Here is a 24,827-nt window from a genome sequence, read left to right on the forward strand (position 1 = left end):
TATATTAATGCTAATGATGTATATTTATTCAAATTTCGATTAAAAATGTTTCAATTATAACAAATAAAACTAATATTGCAATAAATAAAAAAGAAAATAACTACACATAATGATTTTAAATTATCAAATGACGGAGGTAAATTTAGAAAAAAAAATAATCATTAAGTTTATTAATTATTTCAATTATAGTAGATTATTAATAGCATTAATTATAGAATAGTTTATTCTAAATTTTTCACATTTTTCTAAATTTGCCCCTGTCTGATTTTATAAGCAGCCCAATGGGCCGGTGTCCAGTTTTTGCATTTAACCATTATTCTATTTTATTTGTGAAAAAAACATGATTTTTTTTTTAAATATTTTAAGAAAATATTTTACAGTCTAACTACTAAAAAATTATTGTCACAATGATACATTTTTAATTAATTGATAGTTGGAATAAATTTATATTTAGACGCATGCGGGACATGCATGTATGTTTTGTGTGTATGTATGTGTATATGTTTTATGAATAAAAAGGAAGACGTAATTCACAATTCACAGTAAACTATTATTTTGTTAATTTAGTTCAGTTTCAGTAATCGCTTATTCTAAATATATTAATTTTTTTTCGTGACGCGTGTTTTCATTATTCTTTTGATATAGACATAACATTTCTTAAAATAAAATATATGGGTAATGCGGCTAAAAACCATCGTGCAAAAAAAATAAAACTACAGCAAGTCACCCAAGAATCAAAAATAATTACTGAAATGTTTAATAAACAAACAAAACCTGAACCAGTTATCCGGTTTTTTTTTACCCATTCGGGCTGGTCAAAACCTTTGTCCCCCCTCTATAAACGCCACTGGTCTACAAGAGCTGCAAGAGATTTATCGGTCACAAATCATTCAACATCAATGAAATCGACTTCACTATTATCATTAAAGTATAATCTGCGATAACATCATAATCAACACGATAATTTCATCGACAAAACAGATCGGAAGCGTAGTTGATAGTGAACCGACGAACACGACAAAGACACGGAAAATATCGTAGTATCGATCATCGTGAACCGTCAAGAAGTAGATAATGAACAGTTTCGGAGATCTAGTTGATTAGCTTGATCCGGGGCTAACCCTCGAACCACGTACCCCACGCAAACGATTGCGATTTTTCGCGACTCAAAGGTGCGTCAAACGTGTGGTACTGCCTGTTTGCAAATGTTATGCCTAAGACGAGCGTAAATAGCCCCGGCCACTTTCACTTTTAGCTGAATGCGTTATATAGAACGACATCTACGTAGTTATGAAAAATAGTAGGAACGGAATATGGTGGCAAGTCACTTCCGCAAGTATTTTGGTGATGGTCCGTCTCCTTACGGGGACGGCGACCAACAGCAATCTCAATCAAATGGTGAGCGGGTAATTGCTAATAAAAAAAATGTAACAAAGGCTCTGGACGACGGTGTAATGAATACAAGACCACGTAGATAAATTGCATGTATACGAAGGCAACGTCTAGACGTGTCGATATTCGGTTTGCGGGAGGCGACTGAACAACCTGCGGATACCGCCAGGCCCGGATTAAGGTGCAGGCAGTGTAGGCTTCAGACTACACAACCACGGATTTAGGGGCACGGGCACTACATACTATCCTTATATTTTTTTTTTTTAAACTAGAAAAATTGTACAATCTGTAAAATAATTATTGACAATAAGCACAATACTATCCTGATGTTATTTTTATTTAAATAATATCGGAAATTTTAAATAGTAATAATCAATGCGATCAATTAGAGTGTATGTTTCCAAATTTAGAAATAGTTATGCGTATGTACCTTAGTACAGCAGTTTCAAACTGCTCAGGCGAAAGAGCTTTTTTTGTACTTAAAAGAGTAAAATCCTATTTGAGGTCAACCATGAAGGAGGAAAGACTGAATGCATTAGCAATATTTAGCATTGAAGCAGAATTGGTTGAAAAATTAGATTTTAATGATACTATTAACACATTTGCCCATCAAAAAGCAAGAAAAAGAAAAGTATAGATTAATGGTTTGTTACTTTTTGTAATATGATTATTTTATATTTTTATATATCTAAAATATATTTTGTTTAATTTTAATTTTATGTTTTTACTTGTTTTCACATAGGTATTATATACATGTACATATTGATGTGGCTAATAAACCTAAAATAAAGTTTTATTATTTATTTAAGTATCGAGTAGAGAAATGTGTACAATATTTTTTTTAATTGAGGGCGCCAAATTTTTTACAGCTTATGGGCACTGTAGATCTTAATCCGGGCCGGTTTTGTGGACGGTTTTTTCAAAAACAAAAAAAAACTAAATTTACGTTTTTTAAGCGTGTATAGAGTGTTTGTTAGATTTTTACAATTATACCAGAATATTCAAGGGACCGCCGCTTAATCTTTTAAAACAATAATCCAAAAATATACTACGAAAAATATGCATTATTTAGGTGAAGGAGTAAGTTTTGAATTTCGAAACTTCACATTCGCTATACATTCCTTCCCTTTCATAATCAATGTAACACAATATTTCCGTAAAAATGTATTTCTCTTTTATGATTCGCGTGTGGAGACATCGGTTGTGACATTTTAGTAAGACTGTAATTATTTGTTAGACGAATGTTGATTTATTAATATTATGAGTTTATGACATTTCAGAGCATATTTTAAGATTTGTTTACTAAGTGGCACTATCACTATAAGCCATAAGGACTAGGCAAAATATACCTACCTTGGGTACCTTTTATGTTGTATAATCATGTGTAATAATTGGTATTTTATGTTTTTAGACGAAAGCGGAAAGATTAGATTATTAAACATTAAAGTTTGTCTTGGTATTTTCCGTCAGCCGTATTGATAATATTTATTTTTATAATAATTCAACCGACGATGATCGAGTATGAAAGTAGTTGAAAACAGTAATCAAACGTATTTGTCGTCTTGTTGATAAATAATAATAATAATAATATGTGCCCCGGGACTTGGGGCATGAGGTACGAAGCACATTCATTAACCACAAAGTGGCACTAATTTTTCACTAAGTGGCACTAACATGCCACCTATACTTTATAATATGTTGAAATATGTTCTGAGACTTGTGCCGGTATTGCCAACCAACTACATAACATGACATAATACAACGTTTGGGTGTGGTGCTCTGCGATGTGTAGTAACATCAGTATTAGAGATTGTCGGGCAAATACTGATACAATGCCTAGATAATGTAACCTTAATTTAAACTTTGCCTTAAAAAAATCAGACACTGTGCACAATGCCCAACTTTCTAATTATCCCGTAACATATACAATTTTCGCTGTCCATGTATTGTTTATACTTACTAAGTTAACGCGCAGTTTTCTAGTCAATTATAGAACTGTTGTCTGAATAAATAATTCACAAAACTAAATAAATAACTTGTCAATAATAACATAAGTCATAACTATTTTAATGTAATAACAAATTATTTAACTATTAGATAGGTATCTAGCGTGATGCTAGAGTGTAGCGACTACACGATGCCGAGTGTTTGATTTCTATTTATTTCAATTATATCAATCGACAAAGTTCAAGTTGTACATTTTTTGACGGCTGTGCATCAGGAATGGCCGCTGTGTACAATTCACAGATAATATATTATAATAACGTATACAAATATTGAAATATACCGATTTTGGAGGATTTGGAACAGCTTGCTGTCATATTGTAGGTACTTATAAACTAAATGGTATCTAGATTTTATAATTTACTTTACGGGTTTTGACTTAATTTATTATGGTATTATTGGAAAGGCTTTGAGTTTTGCAATAATACTTTAAGAGCCAGTGTCGGTGCTAGATATTTTTTAATGGGAAGGCGATACTGAGCCAAATTGTCTTCTGGTGAGGCATTTATGTATGACTATTGGCTACTTGATCACCCATTATTTTTTTCATACCATATTTTCAGTAAAGTATTGCTAAAAATGTTTTGGATATAATATGTTATATTTCTAAATGAATAAACAAAAATATTATTATTAAAAGTAAAACTTCAAATTTCTTCCGTTTTCTTTTTTTTTTTTTTTTTGTAAGTGATAAATGATAATACATAACTTTTTTTTTTTTAACATATGATATTTCAGAAAGTTTGCAGTTAGTATTAACTTTATTCAGTATTTTTATTTCTATAAATATGTAAAAAAAAAAGCATATTTAAATTGAATAAAACAGTCAAACTTAAAATAATACCTATAGGTACTTTAATAAATTTAAAAACTCTTTAAAGTAATAATTAATATTATTTTTATTAATAATGATATACAATTTCTTTATTTACTTACACATTTTTAACATTAAATTATAGCGGGGCAATAGGGGGGCATAATCAAACGTTGGGGGGCACTTGCGCACCCTTTGCCTCCATGTAGCATCACCCCTGTTTAAAAACTAATAAATGTTGTTAGTCAAAAGTCATCGTACATGATTGCGATTTCTGGTCACTGAATTGAACATTTATCATTTTTCAAATTATTTTCGTTGGAAAAATGTGTCCGTAGAGTTAAATCGAAAGATAAAAAATTAAATATAAAAAAATACCATCTAAGAGTTTAAAACAAGTACAGAATAAATAATAATACAAATCGAAATACGAATCCTCGTTAAAATTCTACTTACCGTACGTACTACGTGTTATGCATAAAAAATAATCGTATTTGTAAAACAAAAAGGAATGCTGACCGATAAGAATAATGAACGTACTAGCTGGCTAGTAATAAACAACGTTGTACTCTTCGTCGTCGTCTGAGAAGCACAGCATCGGACAAAACTCGAATTTAGTTCATTTGAAGTTCAGAGTTTAGACGTCAAACACGACTATACAAGAAGAATTTATTATAAATTGTCTGCAGACCACGGGTCAACCAACATCGACGAAATCGAATTGACTGTCTCTCACTGTTATTATTATTAATGAAGTCGTCGTCGACAATAATAATAATATTATCATTATCAATATGACGATTTCGTGGATGGAGGAAGCAGCAGCTGACGAATCGACGACGTACGTAAAATTTTGTGGTCGTCGGGTAGGACGACAGCGATGCGGGATCGCGGGGGCACGAGAAAGAGGAGACGCTATACGGAGTCTGGCGATAAGTCACCAACACACGTTCTCCGGCACCCCGTGGCGTGACGAGTTCGCGGGTGTCGCACACTCGGTTACAGACGCGTTAAAGGCTCCCTCCGAACGGCACTCGCCTTTTACAATCGCGCGGCCCCACGAGACGACACGGTGGCTAGCGGTACCAATAGCAGTCGTGGCAATCGTTACTGATTATAACGAGAGCTCGACAATATTACCGTTATTAGAAAAAACCGAGAGGGTTCGTGCCCGCCAAGCAGTCGGTCGCCGGGAATAAAGCGACACTGTACTGCATTGCAAACGGTAGAAAAGTTGGCGGGCGGCGATGGAACAGCCGGCGAAGAAGTCCGGACAACAATGATAAAACCGTTGAAAACGCACTACAGCAGCGTTTGACGTGGCGACCGTGGCGTAGGTGTTACCGTGAAGTGGTGGCGGTGGCACGCTCGCGGGACGCACGTCAAAATAAAAACGTCCCGGCCGGTGTACGGCGTTTACGCGTCGCACACGGGCGGAGGCTGACGAACGGCCGAACGCAGTCGGGGACGTACAAAAACAATGCGGCGACAGATAAAGCGGCCGATCCAAATGGCAAATGGTATTTCGCGATCGTATAGAATCGTACGATGTCGGTGTCGGAGACGTCTCGGCAAGATATTGTAAAAGTAAGAAAAAAAAACAAACAAACAATTATCGTGTGATATGGGAATGCGGGAACACACGACCTATTGGTCAGCGTAGGGTCTTTGAATGCAATGACGACGTCTATAGTTCCGGTGGCACGACCGTTACTGAACGATATCCATTTATATTATACATATATCAAAATGATGTGGCGAAATCGCTGACATGTAGTGACATCGCGTCGCGGACTAAACGCAGCACATTGATTTGCATCGGCAAGTATTATGTAATATGTGTAGGTACACATATCAACCAGGCGCTTGCATCACTGGCCGGTAATTTGCTGACCGCCGCAACGCTGATCTGTGAAAAATCGCCGCCGTAACGTAGTGTCGCTATCCAACCTTGGTTTAAGTCCGACCCGGCCCAAAAAGTTCTAAAAAAAACACCCGAATTGGCCCTTTTTATTTTTTTTAGGACCCTGCAGTCCTTGCAGGTCTTTAGTAATACGTACATATTGATTATATTATGATATACCACAGACTTCTATATTATATTGTATATTCTAAAATAATCAGTAGAATTAATATTATAGAAAACCGGCCCATTTGGTTTCTTAAAAATCTAGGATCAGGAAAATGCATACTCCTGCCACCTTCCCAAATGACGCCCCTGATATATAGATAAAAGTAAAAATAATAAATATCTAAATTAAATTGTCACGCTTGGTAACTATACATTATAGTAGTTACATATACGCTAATTCGCTAATATAATAAGGATATAATAATATTAATGATAATAATATACATAATTTAATACATATATAAACTCTTATGCGTTTTCTGTTTTTATTGTCGGTGGAAAAAATATAGGATGACGGTTTGTGATAGCCTGCAGATTTATATTATTTTATAACGCAGAACGTACTTATTATATTGCCTAGGTATATAATATGTTTAGCCGTTCTATAAGCATTGTACGTGTGAAAAACACGTCACGAGAAATACAATTTTATTAAAATCAGGGAAGTAACTCTGCTGTATAGCATGTTTTGAGTGTACATTAGCATCGTATCATAATATGCGAGTTTTTCGATTTACGTCGTATAAATTCGTATACGCGCCGATCGTTTGATCTGCAGTTGCGCAATGGTGCCGTCGGTACTTACGAACTCGGATTGAAATCAAAAAACACGCGCGTGCCGTGAAACGGGCCCAACTGCCCAAGAATGATATTATTGCGTACGTGCCTGAAGCCGGTGACGACTATCCACGTGTGTCTTGTAACAGTTGTAACTTATGCATTACACCAAACGATTTTAGTGCGGACAGTACGGTATACGATATCCGCGATTATTAATTCTAAACTCAGTACACTCTATATATTATTATATCTGTTATTACTCTATCTTATTATTATATTATTATCTGTATATGGTTTCAGTGTGGTACTGTGCAGGTTATCGGACACAGTATATACAATTATATATAGTATACGATGAGTGGTTGTAGCGTTTGTTAATCGAGTTGGTGTAGTTGGGTACCTATGCCTATCAAATTTTATCATACTATCCCGGAAAATATAATGTTGACGATCTCCGCGGGAATTATATTATATTATATACAACACACGTGCATTATAAAATATGTACAGTAATACGATGCACGCGTAAATTGTACTGTGCGCCCCTAACCGACCGATGCGAGCCACGCCATGTGCATCGTGTCCACGTCATAATACGCATTATACGTATATGTGTTCGCGCTGTCTGTTTGTGCATCGTATTCTGCGCAAGACATATACGATGACGCGATGAGATGGACCGAATACACAGCGAATGTCCGTGTTGACTGCAGCGAACCTCGTGATGATGTGCACTTTAATAATAATTCGCGTACGGGACAGATGTCTATATAACGTGACCGCCGATAGTGAGAAACCTGTAAATGCCAAACACGACGATAACGAAATCGCTATAAACCGACGATCGCGATAAAAAGTGATACGACACGCGCGACCAAGTGCAAATCGCCAATCGTTATTGAATCTAACGACGCACATGTGTGTGTGTGTGATATGCAGTCGTAATGATCGTTATGGTTATTATTATTTCATTGGTCACATACACACACACACACATACGTACAATAATATAGAACGATGGCGATGCAGCTGGTACACTCGAAGCCGTTTGGATTACCGCGTCTTTCGGATAGGCCGCGTGTTCGGATTACCGCGACGCTACAGCTGTATAATATATTATACCACGGTGGCTGTCGCGGCTCTACGGATACCATCGTACAGCGGTTATTGGTTATCGGACCCGATGTAGCGACGACTGCGATAGGAATGAAAATGTCAGCAGTGTCCACTCGACTGCGGTTTCCGGGTATACGGAAGATCGGGTGCGCGAGATCTGCGGCGACCGTATACGACAGACGTTACGGACGTGGCGACGATTACACGGTATCAGGACCTGTCCGGCTGCTCGTACTCTTTTATTATGCTTTGAAACCCCGGCGGTTGCACTCTGCCTTCCTGACTCGTCCTGTCCGCAGTCATTTACTCGTGTATTCGTCTCGTCGTCGTCATCGTACCCGTACGCGTCGATGTCAAAACGCACGTATAAACACTACATAAACGTGCTTGTGGCCATTTTCAGTCAACGAGAATAATATGCAATATCAAGGCGATCACAGATCACACATGATGGCTGTATGATTTGAACAAAATCTCACCGGTGTGTCACAATAATGTGTCGACACACGGTTATTATTATATTTTTGTTATTCATTATTATTTTAATTGTTTAAAACGATAATAATAAATACTTAATAAATATGGAGTATATGTATACTCGCATATAAATTAAAATTGCATTATATAGAATACAATTTTATTTTACGCGTTATCGGTCGTGTAATATGCGTAAATCTGATTAGACACAATTATTTATAATATCGTTTAGTCGACGTTCGTCCGAGCCGAGCAGAATATTGTATTCAGTTTCATTGCACGTCTACAACATGCACTCGTGACTCGTCCACATAAAACCGCAAAAAATGCGTAAAACCATTTATAATTATTTATTATCGGTTCCTTTTTGATTGAAATGATTGAATACCGCCGTGCAGGCGAACTTTTGCTCGTTATAAATATTCGTAAATTACACAAAACGATTGAAGAATGTACATAGACATGACCTTTAATAGTGATATCCGTTGCCTACGCGACATTTATAATATAAAAACTTAAGTGTCCCCAATTGAATCAGGTGGACCTGATGGGTTAATTTAAGATAGAAATACATTACAATGTTAAATCTTTGCTGACCGATAAGAACGATTAACGTACTCACTGGCTAGTAATAATCAACGTTGTCAGGGTAATTTTCAATGTCTTAGTCATATAGCATTATACGAAACTCAAGTTTATAGTTCATCTGCGACTCGGAGTTCAGAGTCTAACTCTATACAGGAACTACAACTCACACAAAATTCAGACTACGTAGTTACTACTGATCTCGCATAGCTCATTAGTGACATTAGTTGTGTAAGTGTAAAGTGAATTAGCTTTACTACATTATTATTTATTATCACTTATCAGAACGGCCAGCACGGGTCACGCGCCGACTAGACGCGATAACGGCGATGAATGTTAAACTTCGAAACGAAGTCTGATCACTAAATTCTGACTTCGCCATAATTTTCAATAAACCTTAAAGCCAACTTACTACATAAGTTGAAGAAAAAAAATTGCAAAATAATGGTGTCCAGTAAAGTAATAAAATACCGAAATAAAAATACACGAAGCAGAGACTTATTAGGAGTTAGGGACTGAAATACCGAATTGATATGAAGAATAAAATCAAATACTTTAAATACCTAATATAATTTTAAAGTATTTTTCGAAACGTAATAATGATATATAACTAACTGCCTAGATCGACATGTATCGCTTACCTCAGGTGTATCTAAAGTATCTTAAAGTTAGGGGCTCCAGCATATTTAAATTAGTAAAAAAAAGGAGTCTCTACCCCTATCACACCTCCCACGCGTGTGTACCATCATTCGTTATTAAATTATAATATTATTCAATTATTATATATATTATATAATCAATACATTCATCACTCCGTCCAGAATCTAAAAGTGATATTAAGGTAAACATTAAATGATTAAAATATTATTAAGTACCTATTATTTTAGATAAGTATAATTTCAAGTTTAATATTTTTTAATTAATATATAAGTGAAAAATGAAAACTAAAGGATTTATTTAAGTTACATTGTAACAAAATACACTTGTCATTATACTGCTTTAGCCTTCAGCACTTTCGCTTAATATTAACAAATCTTACAAATCTATTTAAATATCTTTTGTATTTAGAATATTTGATAAATTTCTTTCAATGGCTATGATAGATAAATTATAGATTTTAGAGAAGCGATTTAGTATCATATATAGCGCCTTACATATAGTTGACCTTATATAAGTGTTTATTTCAAGTATTTTCTTTCAAAACATGTTGGAACTGAAAGTGCTAAATGTTAAATTTCATATAAATTTGGGGAACAGATTTTTGAATAAAACTTTTTAACCGCTTCATATTCCCCTGGTGATTGCTAATCTTTTCTAACTGATTATCATAACAAATGATTGCAACCAAAATTTTGGATTTTAATTCAGTTTCATTCAGTGACGTATTTTCAAATTTTTCTGGGGGGGTCCTCAGTTTATACATAATTAATCTATGATAAACTATAATATATGAATAATAGTTTATATACTATAAACTATGATATCTTGTAATAGTTACTACGTCCTTATGCAGTTTTTGGAGGAAGTTGATCAAAATATATAATTGTATTATTATAAATGTATAATTTCTATACTTATTATGTTCGGACTTCGTCAACCTGAGTTCGTGTTGCCCAGTCCCACTGCCCCAGGTTGGTAACACTACTGAAGAGACGCTCCTCTTCACCCCGGTCGAATACTTGCAGCTCGCAACGGTCGCGATGTTTTTGACGTCGCGTTGGTTGGGCGGCTATCACTCGTTCTGTTTTTCCGTTGCCGTTCTATCGGACAGTTCTGTCTTCTTACCTTTTTGCCGTTCGCAATAAGACGACGCCATTTTGTGGTTGTGTCCAATGCACCGTTCCGTGAAAACGCTCATTTTGGAAGATCATTCATATTAGGTCATATGTCTCGTTGACAATTGACAACAAGCTCCAGCAGTTCGCAGCTCATTGCCTTTGCAGCTCGCAGCAGTATTAGTGTGGTAACTATTATATTTATTCACACCGTTCAGTTCGGACTCAAAACCTCGTGGTTTCCATCAGCTCAAGTCGTTCCAGTCAGCTCAAGATGCAGCTCAGCACCACCCCCTTGTATTATTATTTATGTATTGAGCAGTTGTCTCATTCCCCCCTTGGCTATTGCCGTATTTAATATTATTATAATAAAGCTAATACATATAGTTCGTTGTATTACGTATATTATATATCTATATATATGATATACATGTTATAATATTGTTATTCGTTTTGTTATATACTCTGGTATGGGACAGAGTATATTTTATTGATTTATTGTTATTTTTCATATATTCTGGTATGGGACAGAATATATGTAATTAATATATTATTATCAGTTTGACAGATATTTTGTTATTTTATATGTTTTATTAGTCTGAGACTGATCATCTCAGCTAATATATTATTTTATTGGAATTAATTATAATAAAGATCTATTATATTCACCTATTATAATTCACTTGTATAATATTTATATTAGCTCTATTGTACCTGGTCCAGGGTGTGCGAGTTCTAGGTGCCAACCGCAGTGTGAGGAGCCCCTAGTGCGAACATATTACTTAAAACCATGCTGAAGGAACATAATATGTTGCGTAACGAATTTTAAACTATATTTTATTTAATATTTTGTTAACGGGAAAAAAATATGTCCGCACGTCCGCGCGTGCCTACATAAATCGGGTTCTGCAAATATGTAAGAATTTTAGTTTTTTTTTTTGGAGAGGTTTTGGGGGGATCCAGTACCCCTGGACCCCCCCCGTAAATACGCCACTGGTTTCATTAATAATTAATAAAACCTATTTTTGAGATATAAGCTACACAACATGATACGTCTTAAATAGAGTCATCACATAAAGATTACAATAATAATATAGTTTGTCAATAACAAAAAAAAAAAAATAAATATTTTTCCAAAATGTTAATAAAAAAAATTAAAACGATATTTTAAATTAAGGTTTAAGTGTTGCTATATATTTTTTACGGAACTTGGAATTATGATAGGGGACTAAGTTAATGACTAATGTCATAATAATATTAGTCGTGTCATACAAAAAAATCCACTTTTGACGTCTGGATTATCAACAGAAATTTTATTTATTTGGTGGTTATATTGCCTATAGAGTTATATCCTAATGGGTATGAATGGTATGATAAAAAAAGTGCTGAGTGGTTTATCCTAAAAACGCAATCTGTAGATAATGTAATAATATTACGTATATTTTGTATTTTCGTTTGATGTTTAGGTACCACCTGTTTAAAATTGGGAACCAATAATTTATCTTATCACGGTTTATACAATGTACATTATTCCGGTTATCAGTTGTCACAGACTATCCGTCCGTGTCCTGCGTGGCTGATTGTCATTGACCGTGTAATCAGTGCATTTAGAATTATAGAAGGTAATATTTAAATACAAATCCGATAACTGGTTAAAATATTTATTACTACACTTTCGAGTTTTGACCGAGTTTTACTCCCTACTCCCTAGTGTCTTTTATTCAGTGTTATCGTTTGTCTGTTTACTGTTCACTGTTCAGTATTTTCTAATATTTATGAATTATAGGTATGTAGTAGACAGTTAGCAAGGAACGCAAGTAGCACGGCATTAAGTTCAGGTATAGTCTCCTTATTAGTGTTTTACAAAAATATCTAATAATTTATTATATTATATTTTGTATTTATAAATTTATTTATTTTCAATATTATACTATGTCATGTAGTTAAAATTATTATTGATTTAGGTTTGTAATATCATTTCATGTAAAATACTAAAATAATCAACTTACAGATTATACTTAATAGTGTTGGAAACAAATAATTACTTTTCTCACTAAAAGTCACTTATACTTTATATACTCTATTATATACAGTATACACTTTATACTTTTAATCTACTCATCAAAAAGACAAAAATCATAGCTTACTTATTAAATCAGCTCAAGTCACTTTTAAAATGATTGCATTAAGTCATGCATATATATGTAACAACTAGTTAATTCTATGGTGGTATTATGGCCGATAACATTCTTTTTTAGTTGCATTTCTCGTGTATTATTAATTTATTTCTGATTTTAGAATATAAATTTTATCACCAGTATAGTTCATTTACCTCTCTAGAATATTAATTGCTTTTTGTTGTTTTTAAAGTATACATATATTATGTAAGTTAAAGAAAGTTTTCTGTGATTTAAGAATTTTTTTATGTAATTTCCTAGTATAGCTCATATTAAAGCATTAGTTAAAATAATATGTTGTCAAATCTAAAATACTGGTCAAAATAATTGATTGATTATAACTCATTTATTTTTATTATAGTACATTAAAGTTTATTTTTAATAGGTATATTATAATAATAATGTAACCAACGAGCAAACGTTTTAGACTAATTAGATAATCAATTTTTATGAAAAATTAAAAAGTTTATTTACCTATTCCGTTCTTCAATGTATATTACCATTGACTATTATTTATAATGACAAATTCATATACTTAATATATTAGATAGTTACAAAATTACAAAATACATATTCTGTACTAATTTTCTTCTATATTATGATTACTATTACCATAGGCGCAACTACGGGGGGGAGGCTTGGGCGGACTTAGCCCATCCATTTTTGTCTCTAGTCCACCCAGTTTTATATGTTATCAATACTAGTGATGCAAAGACCCCAGGAGTTGCTGATATCAATTTAGCCTACCCAGAAATAGAGCTCTAGCTGTGCCTATGACTATAACCTACTGTACCTATAGCATTTTTTGTTTTGTTTTTACTATAAAATTTAATAACTTATATCATATTATAATGTGATTATAATATGTGCTCATGAGGAATTAATTTTATTAGGTAGATAAACAATAATAGTGAATTTACCATTTAGAATTTAGATTGATGATAGATTATTAGGAGTCAGCTAGTAGCTTTTAATGGGGTTCATATACTTTAAAAACATTCTATTTAGATCCAAAAAGATAATAATTTAGAATAGAATTTTTTACTATTCAAACTAAAATTTTATAAACAATAATATTCTGATTATAACTTAAATATAAACTATAACGATTAACTTCAAACTTTTAATAATTTAATCAAAATAAATATCAATCTTAAAATTAGATTAGGTAACTACATATTAATTGTATTAAAGTATAAGATAATTTAACTGTATAGCTTTCTACTCAACACAGTGTGATAGTTACTTACTCATAGTTATGCCTCTATGTTACCTATAACGTATAAGAAATAAACTTTTAGGTCTTCCAATCATTTAAATAATTTTGTTTTTGTATAAACCATGTTTATCTCTATTATTTTATACAACATTGTAGTTTAGTAAATTTTAACTATGGTATAAAACAAATTGAGTAAATATTTTATGTATTAATTTATATTAATATTTACAGATACTCAAAAACAAGTTGGCCGATCAATATAAAAAAATCAAACAAAATGGATAAAAGGCTATTAAATGTTAGCCTGTTAGGCATGGCCTTCATGTTTGTTTTCACTGCATTTCAAACAATGGGAAATATTGAAGTAAAAACCTCATATTAATATTGTTGATATAATATTGTTATTTGTTGGGTTTGAAGTATATTTTCAAAGGTTTGGGGATAATTTTTACATTTAAAGACCTTTTCATATGAAAACACTTAATAGTGCTTCTGTGAATTCTACTGGTAATAAAAGTCCTAACGATATGGATAGTTTTTACATACAACCAAAATTACTGTTTGAAAACACTGTAAACTGTGACACTAGTGACAGAGGTTGCCTATGCTGCCAATTGCAGCATCTAAAAGTTGTGTTGCTGAGTGAACTTATGTGAAAGAGCCATAAAAATGTAATCCTGTTAATGAATATTATATTACCACATTATTAAGAAATAGTGTTATGTTCCATCTTGTTTTAATAATAAATTATGCGGTGAGGACTCTACAGACCACCATATCCAATGTGTCAGGATCAATTGTAAATTTAATAATAGTATGTCAATAAATGAGTTGTAACGGGTTCACTAATCAATGTATATTTATTAACAAAAGGAACAAAAAATAATACATCGCACAGCACAGTTTTAAAATTAGTAGGAATAAATGATTAATCAGTTGGTGTCGCACACAGTCGACCAAATATGATTATTGACTGTAGCGCCACCAAACACCAAATTATATTACTACAAAAATAATAATAATAATAGTAAAGTTGTATTAATATTACAACAATCATAAATTAAAAAAAAAAAATAGCTTACAAGTCTTTTTAATAAAATTAAATACAACTATTAATAATCAATAATAATAATAATAATTCTGATATTTTGCAATAAATTGTTATTTATAATAATTTCAAATTTGTTTTTTTAACATAAAAAATATTTATAGTTAAATTTTAAATTGAGTATACACTTTATAAAACTTGAAATGTAATGTATAGGTGGCTATATAGTTTTCACTTATTATCTATAGATTAATTTATAAATAACAAACTTTTTACAGTCTATAATATTTCATTTTGAAATTGATAGCCCTTAATATTTATAAAAATTATTCTAGAAATATAGAATATTGATACTCTAGAGTCTAGATCTTACTATATAATAATTATTAATTACATACTAAGTATCCACATTTATGTAATTGTATATCAAATAAATTTAACTATACGTATTAATGATAAACCAAGAAGTTGTACTTATATGACATGTATGAGGTGTGTTCTAAAATTAACTGAATTTTTAGAAAACATTTTCGTTTATTTGTGTAAATCAGTGTTCCCTTCAAAATAGTCCTCATTAGATATTATACACTATTGTCAATTCTCAAAACACTCAATATTTTGTGATTTTAACTCTCAGTCTTTCAGCAATGCTTTTTAATTTTATCTTTGTTTTCAAAATTTCAGCTTTTCAATATTTTTTGATTTTTGAAAACAAAAAATAAATTTAACTTGCAATTGGTCTCTATATTGATCATTTGGCCTAGTGGCAAATCATGGTGCACTATGCTGTTATAATTGAAGAATACAAAATTACAAAATTACAATTTCTTTTTGAACACGTCTTGTACAGTTGTACCCCCCTCCCCCACTGTGTTTATTGAATGTTGTTTTATGTTTATTTATACAATTTTTTTTTTCAGAAAACTATACTGAAAAGTATTCAAAATGATTATCCATCATTTACTGGTGATGGATATACTAGTTTGTCCATTATCTATGTTGTGTTTGCTTTATGTAATTGGATATCTCCATCAATTGTCAGTTTTGCAGGTTCTAGAATAGCTATGTTTATTGGATCATGTTGTTACACGTTTGTACTTACTTACAAATAATGCAGTTATGTCTTATAATAAACTTTATTAAACATACAAATTTTGTTTAGTATGTTCTTAGTATCATTTCTTTGGCCGACTACCTTTTTACTTTATTTTATGTCCGCGATAATTGGTTTTGGTGCTTCAGTTATTTGGACAGGACAAGGGACATATTTAACCTTAAATTCTGATTCTTCTACAATGTCCAGAAATTCAGGAATATTTTGGGCGTTGTTGCAAATGAGGTATTTTAACTATTTGATTATTATATTGATATTATAAATATTATAATCGTTTTGTTTGGATTTTAGTATGTTTTTAGGAAATACATTTGTGTTTTTTGCACTTCGGGATAAAAATCATTTGGATGAATCAACAAGAACATTAGTCTTCACTGTCCTCATAGCTGTATGTTTTTTGGGCACATTATTATTTTTACTTTTACGATCACCTGTGAGTTCGGAAGGAACTGAAAATGAACGAGGAGAAACTTTATCACCTATTCAAGAAATAAAAAATTCTTTATCCCTTTTTCTGACTGAAGACATGTGCTTATTAAATATGTCATTTTTTTTTACTGGTAAATGGAAAAATTATCAAAAAACTATTTTCAGAAGTATAATATATGCTTGTAACCTAATTATTTTGATTTCTTTTACAGGTTTACATTTGTCATTTTATAGTGGTGTCTACAGTCCAAGTATTGGATTCACTACAGCAATGGGGACTAACAGCAAACAGCTTGTTGGCTTATCTGGAATCTTGATTGGTGTTGGCGAAATTTTAGGTTAAAGCAATATGACTATTGCTTCAACGATTACAATACATTCCAATTTTTTGTAGGAGGTTTTCTGTTCAGCATTTTGGGTAAAAAAACTTCTGATAACAACGTTGAATCTAAAGGATTCAGTCATTCAGCAGTGGTTGCTTTAGGTTTTATTATAAATATTGTTGCATATGGTTTGATATTTATAAATTTACCAGACGATTCACCGTTTGGTGATACAAACGCCAAATCATTTATTGAACCTAAGTAATATAAATCGCTTGTATATTAATTTAAACATAGATAATAACTATTATAAATTATACATTTGAATAATATTTTAGTCAGTACCTGGCAATTTTCTGCAGTTTTCTTTTGGGTTTTGGCGACAGTTGTTTCAATACCCAAATTTACAATGTGATAGGACAAAGATATTCTGAAAATAGTGCTCCAGCTATGGCTTTGTTCAAATTCATGCAGGTATATATTTTGTGTTGGTCCATTAATTGTGATGTATATTTATAAATTTATACTGTGTTATTATTAAGTAAATATAATAATATAATTTTATTTTTTAGTCAATAGCTGCTGCTGTTAGTTTCTTCTACAGTAATCATTTTGGAATGTATGTTCAACTAACCTTGTTGGTGATCACATTAATCATGGGTACTCTGTCATTTTTCAAAGTAGATAAGTCTATTGATAACCGGTAAGAAAAGTACATAGACAGCTTCATTCATCACAATTTTGGAATATCAAACATTGCATATTAGTATTCTAATATTACATTCCAATTTTAATTTTTTTTATAAAATTATTTCTTACTAGTTATTACATAACTTTTTATATAAATACCAGCATTGATTTTATAATTAATTTATTGTAAAATCAATGATACCAGTATAGTGTATATTCAATTTTTTTCAAGTATTCCATGTGCCAAAACTGCTATTAATTAATTTATTCATTAAAAAAATATTTATACATACATATATGAATTTATCTTGTTTTTACTGTTTATAATTTATTGTTTTTTAGATATAAAGAATTTTAGAATTTTAATATTCATTGGACCAAATTATTTGAATCATACGTTAAGCTATACGTCATATTATATTAGAAAGAAAATTTATTTAAAACTAGTTTGACTGATATAATGGTATATGAACAAAAAAGTTTCAATGTGTCATACAAAATATATTTGTTCTAGGTTAATATTATAATTTATTAAGAATTAAAAAGAATATTATTATTAATCAAGACTGTACCAACTAACAATATTTTTTAATATTAGAGAAAGTTAACATTTATTTTGTTTCTTCTTTAATTGTATTAACTACAATTAAACTGAAAAGACATCATGCCCGCATTTGTTGTTTCCGTCTTATTCACGTACAATATAGCAAATTGTATTCAGCAGAATCCATTTTATGTTGTTTATTTTAATAGTAGAGTAAATTTACTTACTATCAAACTTAAATGTAAGAATATTATTTAGAACATTATGTAAGCTTTTATTGATAATTAAATTTTAAAGTGAGTTATGAGCAATTTAAAGTTTTAATATTTTACATAGCTATCTCATTTTAAAATTAAAATAAAAGCCTTCATGGTGCTCTATATAATATTCTTACTTTTAAGTTGAATAATAAATACATTATTATTTTAATCTATAAACAGTATAAAATGGATTCTACTGAACTCAAATTTGCTATGGTTTATGTTAGTAAAATACAGGCAGCATATTCGGGTTTGATGTCCTTTTAAGCTCTCAAACTTATAAATATTGAGGCATTATTATACAATCTATCATAATATTAGAAAATATTAGACTTGTTAGAAAATGCTAAATATTAGATTGTTATTGATAGATACTAATGTCTAGTCATTAAATGTAAGAAAGATTTAAGGAATAAGATAATTTTTTATAATGAAGTATAATATTTTTAATTATATTTTTATATTAACATATTTTATTTTATTCTTCAAAATTAAAAACAAAATAATGTCAAATGTTTAAATGTAGCAATATTGTGTTTAAAATCAATGATATTTTATTTTTTATTATATTGCGATATAATTTTATATTATTTCCTAATATATTTATTATTTTTATTTTTATACATTTTTTATATATTTATGATTAAGTGAAGTTTCAGGATTTTTCATAGGTTTTTGATAAAGTCGCATTTTTCAATTATATAATAATAATAATTTTATTTTTCTTACAAACAACAAAAAACAAAAGAAATAACAAATTAATACAAGCTGAAAACTACTCTATAAGCGTAATGTTTGTGATGGGGATTAAGAATTTGAGTTCAGTATAATATAAAGTATAGTTAATTAAAATAAAAAATAAAATACATTATATAATAACCAAGAAAAAAGACATCATAAATATTTTTTTAAATAGAGAATAGAACAAAATATAAATACATAAATACTGTTTAGGATAATAGGTCAAGTGATGAAATATACATAATTTTTATTTAAAGAAAATTCAAAATTGTGTACTTATGATCCAATATCCATACTATAACTAGATTATATGATTCAATTACTTAGTTTAAATTTGTTAAGTCAATAGGTCTTTCCTATATGCAAGGTATACAATTTTATTTTTTTGACGATTGCTTATCTGTTGGTACCAGACATTAACCAGCTTCTGACTATATGTAATGAATGTTACAACATTTTAGGGCTCCTCATTGATGTAAAGAGTAACTACACAGTTACACAATTGATTTCATGGTGTAAACCAAATTTTAACACAAAATACACATGTTGACTGTTGACGTGTGAGTGTGTAACGGATATTAAATAATAGATATTCTAGTGTAAAATAATGATTTCTTTTTAAAAATTTAAAAAAAATCTCAAAAATATAAATGTACAATTTTTTTTAAATTAAGATTTCAAGTTTAATATTTGACGAATTTGATATTTAAACAAAAAATAGAGATATTAATTATTTTGTTGTAATTAAAAACTTTGTTACTGATATTTTATAGTTTAATGTACCTATATAAACAATGACATTTTTAATACTTTATCTATTTATACCTTGACCTTAATGACACCGTTTTACAGTAAAAAGCCACTAGGCACCTATAGATATTGTATTAAAAATAAATCAATACCTATATAACCTAAATTACCTATTAGTAATAAGATATTTTAGTGATGATGATAAATCTCGGTTTAAAATTGTTTTTAATCACGTAAGTACCTACGAATTACAATGAAATGTATAAAAAAAATAAAATAGGTAATAATAATAATATAAATATAACATAAAGTATACTTGGTAATATTATAGGCTGACAGACCATTTTCACCCATAATCATATTCATATGCAATGGTTTATTAGTTTATTACTAAATTCTAATTTAACACGTAGGTAAATGTTATGCAATGACTTAAGTACTCATAATAGTCAATTAATAGCTCAGAGTGGTTACCTACTCGCTACCTATTCTCTCATTTTTTCGTTGGGATTTTTAAAGAGTGCATCCCTTAAGTAAATATAAGACTATAATTTGGTATCATTAACAGGATTTGTAATTGGTTTGTATAACACCAAGTCACCAGACACCAATAGTCAATAATAAATGTAAATATTTGAGTTATTTATCAATAATGGTCAATCCATAATGTTATATACCTATATGTATAATCACTTAAATAATCTACTAGGTGAAATTGTCCATTTCATTAACTGCATAACTTTTCACTGAAATTTCATGTTGTGTAATTGTTTTCATCAAATAGCCATCCACTTGGTGAAACAAAATGTAATATACAATTTTATAATTATAATATTATACTGCCATTGGTTGTAATAATAATACATAAATCATGTATCACAATATTTATGTAACCTACTATTATCAATATTATATTATATTTTGTTTCACCAAGTGGATGGGCAATTTATGAAAAAAATTACACGATATAAAATTTTTAATTATTTCACTAAGTGGAAAAAAACGGTTTCTATTTCATGAAATGGACAATTTCATCACGTTGATACGACATGTACATTATTTTTTTTAGTAAAAATATATTTAGTAGATACTTATAGGCATCGAAATACCTAATTCATTTGATGACCGAGATCAAATACCTACTTTGAAATTATAATTATAATTTCAAAGTTTTGCTAAAAGGTAAATATATTACCTAATTAATTAATATATAAATATCTTCCTAGATTGAAATAGTATCGGTAGTGCTGCCGATTTGCATTGTTATATTTATTATTGTTATTATAATAGGTACTACTCCCGCATAGTGGTGGCAAACCTTTCTGTACCTACGTGTAACGTGTTGAATAAACAACTTTCGTTAATTTTATTTTCCCTGCATGTCAACTGTCAACTGATTTGATGACCTTTTTATTTTATTGTTAAGCCAAAAAAATGTTTACGAATGATCTTTTTGGAAAGTTATGCGTGTCACTCATATCATACGAGTCATAAACTCGTAGATTAGCCATCACTGTTTTAAATTTTAATATTTATAACATACCTATTACATTTTCAAGTTTTTGACAGTAAAATATTTTTTATCGGCATTTATAGAAAAGAAAAAAAAAATCGAAAATGTCCATAAATAGCTCAATACCTAATATAGTTATCCTAACTCAAAATATTTTGAAAATTTCACCATGTAAAGAAAATTAATTTACAAAACATTTAGTGAACATTTCAAATAAATTCCAATTTTTATTTTTTTTAAATAGTTAAATAATTAAGATAAGTTATAAAAATATATACACGTTACACGTAGTACAATAATTGCTTAGGTATAATATTATGGTTAGCTAAATCATTATTAACAATTTAATATAAACATTTTTCTTTAATTATATAGAGGTATAAATACTTTTATTATAGATAAAACTGTAAAAGGTAGGTACTCTAGAATGGTATGATTTCTCATTTTCTTATAGTTTTATACCTACTGGACTACCTCAAGTTGAGTCCCAATTTCAAAAACCCCATGAATTGCGTCTTGACGTATTTTATTGATTACATATATACCTACATTTTTTGGGCATATTTATTAATATTTTTAAAATTCAAGTTTATTTTGTCTATTTAATTAGCGTCATTATAATTTGTATTAGTATTTTTTTGACTGTTTTTTTGATCGGCTATGTTGCAAAAAGCTCTGAAGTGAAGTGATATGTACATTTCAGCATGTTTTCCGACGACGCACGGCTGAGGTATCGATAAGACGATAATTATCCGGTTAAGTACGTCAAGATTTAAGATAATATTAATGATAAGATCATGAAAATATTACAGTGACCCAAAGCCTACAGTTTTCCCTTCCAACTTAAGTAAAATGTTCATTTTTCTCCTAATATACCTAGTAATAATTAATAGTTGATACGCTACTTATAATTATTAATTATTATAGTTCAAAACAAATAGGTTTCTACTATTTTTTATTGTTTATGTATTATATAATTTAATCTACTTTAATATTGCACTGCAAGTAAAACTGTTTTTAAGAACTTAAATAATAAAAATAATAAATCAAATTATAATAAGCAATAAAAATAAATTGTATTTTATATTTTAAAATGTATATGATATATTGCAATATATTGCAATATAGACAATATACCTAGGTTAGGTATATTTAATACGATATCGTCGATATCTAAGGTTTATTATTGTTAGTTAAAATTTTGAAAACAGATCGATTTATATTACTTTTGATGTACGATATTAATAAAATATAAAATCCATTTCAAATTAAAAATAAATTTATTGATCAGCTATCTATATTTTGATACCTGTGTAATAATAATTATGATTGATGAGTATTAATATACATTTTTTGATTACATGACAATATTAAAGATAACTAATAAAGTTTATTAAATTCGATATCTATAAATTAATTAAATAATTATATATATATATTATTATTTATTTGAATAAATCAATCAAGTGTGTTAATAAATTAACGCTATAGATTTGTATTTTGATTTTTGATTTCGATTTCGTTTAATTGTGGGAACTTGATTATTAATTAATATTAGGTAGGTATACCTATAGTGAGTTAATGCGTGTAATTTTTATAAATCGTGCATATATTTTTAAATATATAAAAGAATATTCTTTTATAGGTACCTATCGACTATCGTTAATGTTATAAAAATAAAATCTTTTTAAACTGTTATAAATCTAACACACATGATAACCTGCCATCCATATATGTACTATGTCATATATATTACGGTCATTTATGTTAATCATCGTTGTAAGGATAAATAAACACTTTCTGCTAGGGAAGTTGTTCATCAATAGGGATTTGTCAGATACAGAATTACAGAGCTTGTAACGACATTTCTCACTCAGCTACCACATTACTGTAAATGTTATATTGCCATTTGGACTTGGAAGTATTTTGATAAACAATTAGAAGTTAGAAATGTTCACCAAAACTGTATTAAAATTTTTAAGCTCCATTCATTGACCTGTACAACTAGGAATTTGCAAAAATATTATTTAAATAGAAATATGTATTGCATTTCTGAATAAAGAATTATAATGTCGATATGTCGAAACAAGATTTAAGTGGAGTGACAAAAGAAAAACGATAAAAAATGGTTGTGTTGTTTAATACATTTTTAGACAAACAGTTATTCAAATATTTTTAAAAAAGTATGCATAATTACTTGGTTTAAATTTCAACAAGAGAATAAAATAATCTATTCAATTATAATATTTTAAAATAGTTTACTAAATATATAGGTAGGTACCCACTTTTTAAATGTAATGATTAAGTTACGCGCCTATATCTTAATAAAATTAAAACTAATTGGTGTTATGCAATACCTAATAATAGGTATAATATCAAGTGTGATTTTAAGTATTTCTTTCATTATTATTGCCGTTAGAGTTTTCCAAAGTAATCCAAACCTACCTACTTTTAACCGGTTTATGCATAGTTATAAAAAATTATGATTTTAAAATCATCACAATTGTAGATCATATATCACAGTTTTAAATAAATAAGACGTTTCGTAGGTCTTTAAATTATTGAGATATTACCGAAATTGAATAAATCGAATAGTACCTATATTATAATCACGGTTGTACATATAGGTAGGTACCGTCACGTGTATTTATATTTGTTAATTGTTAGCAACAAAAATAGGATGCGGCTTTGATGCCAAATTTTTAAATTATTATTGAATAATTATGTTAAACAATTTTTAAACTTGAAAGTAAAACTTCGCTCCAAAAAAAAATCATGAACTCACCACTGTCCATGACATTATAATAGTATAAACGTATAGTATATGATTAGTTCAGTCAACTGTTACCGATAGCGCTCTATGTCGACGTTTTTGTTTTCAAAAATAACATTCGAGCACTGCTTATCATTGCCCATTCCGCAACCGTATAACCGCGGGTAATGGGTATGAATATCAAACGACAAGCACAGAAACTACAATTAATTAATACATAATATTTATATTTTAATCTATTTTTTTATTCTATAGCCATGATATCGTATTATACATTTATACCCGAAGTATAGGTATTTTGAGTAGTAATTGAATAGAAGTGGTTTACCGTCGAGTGGCGACATCTACATGGACAAACCGGTTATTTACATACGATGATCACCCTTTCACG

At 29.9% G+C, this 24,827-nt stretch overlaps 1 protein-coding gene across 1 annotated transcript; it reads left to right on the forward strand.

Annotated features, from left to right (window-relative positions):
- Window positions 1-12,463: 12,463 nt before the first annotated feature.
- On the forward strand, window positions 12,464-20,198 carry LOC132920358 (UNC93-like protein MFSD11). Its single transcript, XM_060982688.1, has 10 exons — window positions 12,464-12,693; window positions 14,483-14,615; window positions 16,220-16,389; window positions 16,462-16,638; window positions 16,705-16,973; window positions 17,055-17,180; window positions 17,237-17,426; window positions 17,504-17,639; window positions 17,738-17,868; window positions 18,198-20,198. The coding sequence occupies exons 2-10, from the start codon at window positions 14,529-14,531 to the stop codon at window positions 18,211-18,213; spliced, it is 1,302 nt and encodes a 433-aa protein (XP_060838671.1). The 5' UTR covers window positions 12,464-12,693; window positions 14,483-14,528; the 3' UTR covers window positions 18,214-20,198.
- Window positions 20,199-24,827: the final 4,629 nt, after the last annotated feature.

The sequence above is a fragment of the Rhopalosiphum padi genome, chromosome 2, assembly GCF_020882245.1.
Source record: "Rhopalosiphum padi isolate XX-2018 chromosome 2, ASM2088224v1, whole genome shotgun sequence".
Lineage (NCBI taxonomy): Eukaryota > Metazoa > Arthropoda > Insecta > Hemiptera > Aphididae > Rhopalosiphum > Rhopalosiphum padi.

What these genes read in the sequence shown, in the direction of transcription:
- LOC132920358 (XM_060982688.1), top strand. Translation starts at nt 14,529, where the DNA reads ATGGATAAAAGGCTATTAAATGTTAGCCTGTTAGGCATGGCCTTCATG. An exon ending in TGGGCGTTGTTGCAAATGAG is followed by an intron (nt 16,639 to 16,704) that starts GTATTTTAACTA and finishes TTTGGATTTTAG; the next exon opens with TATGTTTTTAGGAAATACAT. An exon ending in AAATCATTTATTGAACCTAA is followed by an intron (nt 17,427 to 17,503) that starts GTAATATAAATC and finishes ATAATATTTTAG; the next exon opens with TCAGTACCTGGCAATTTTCT.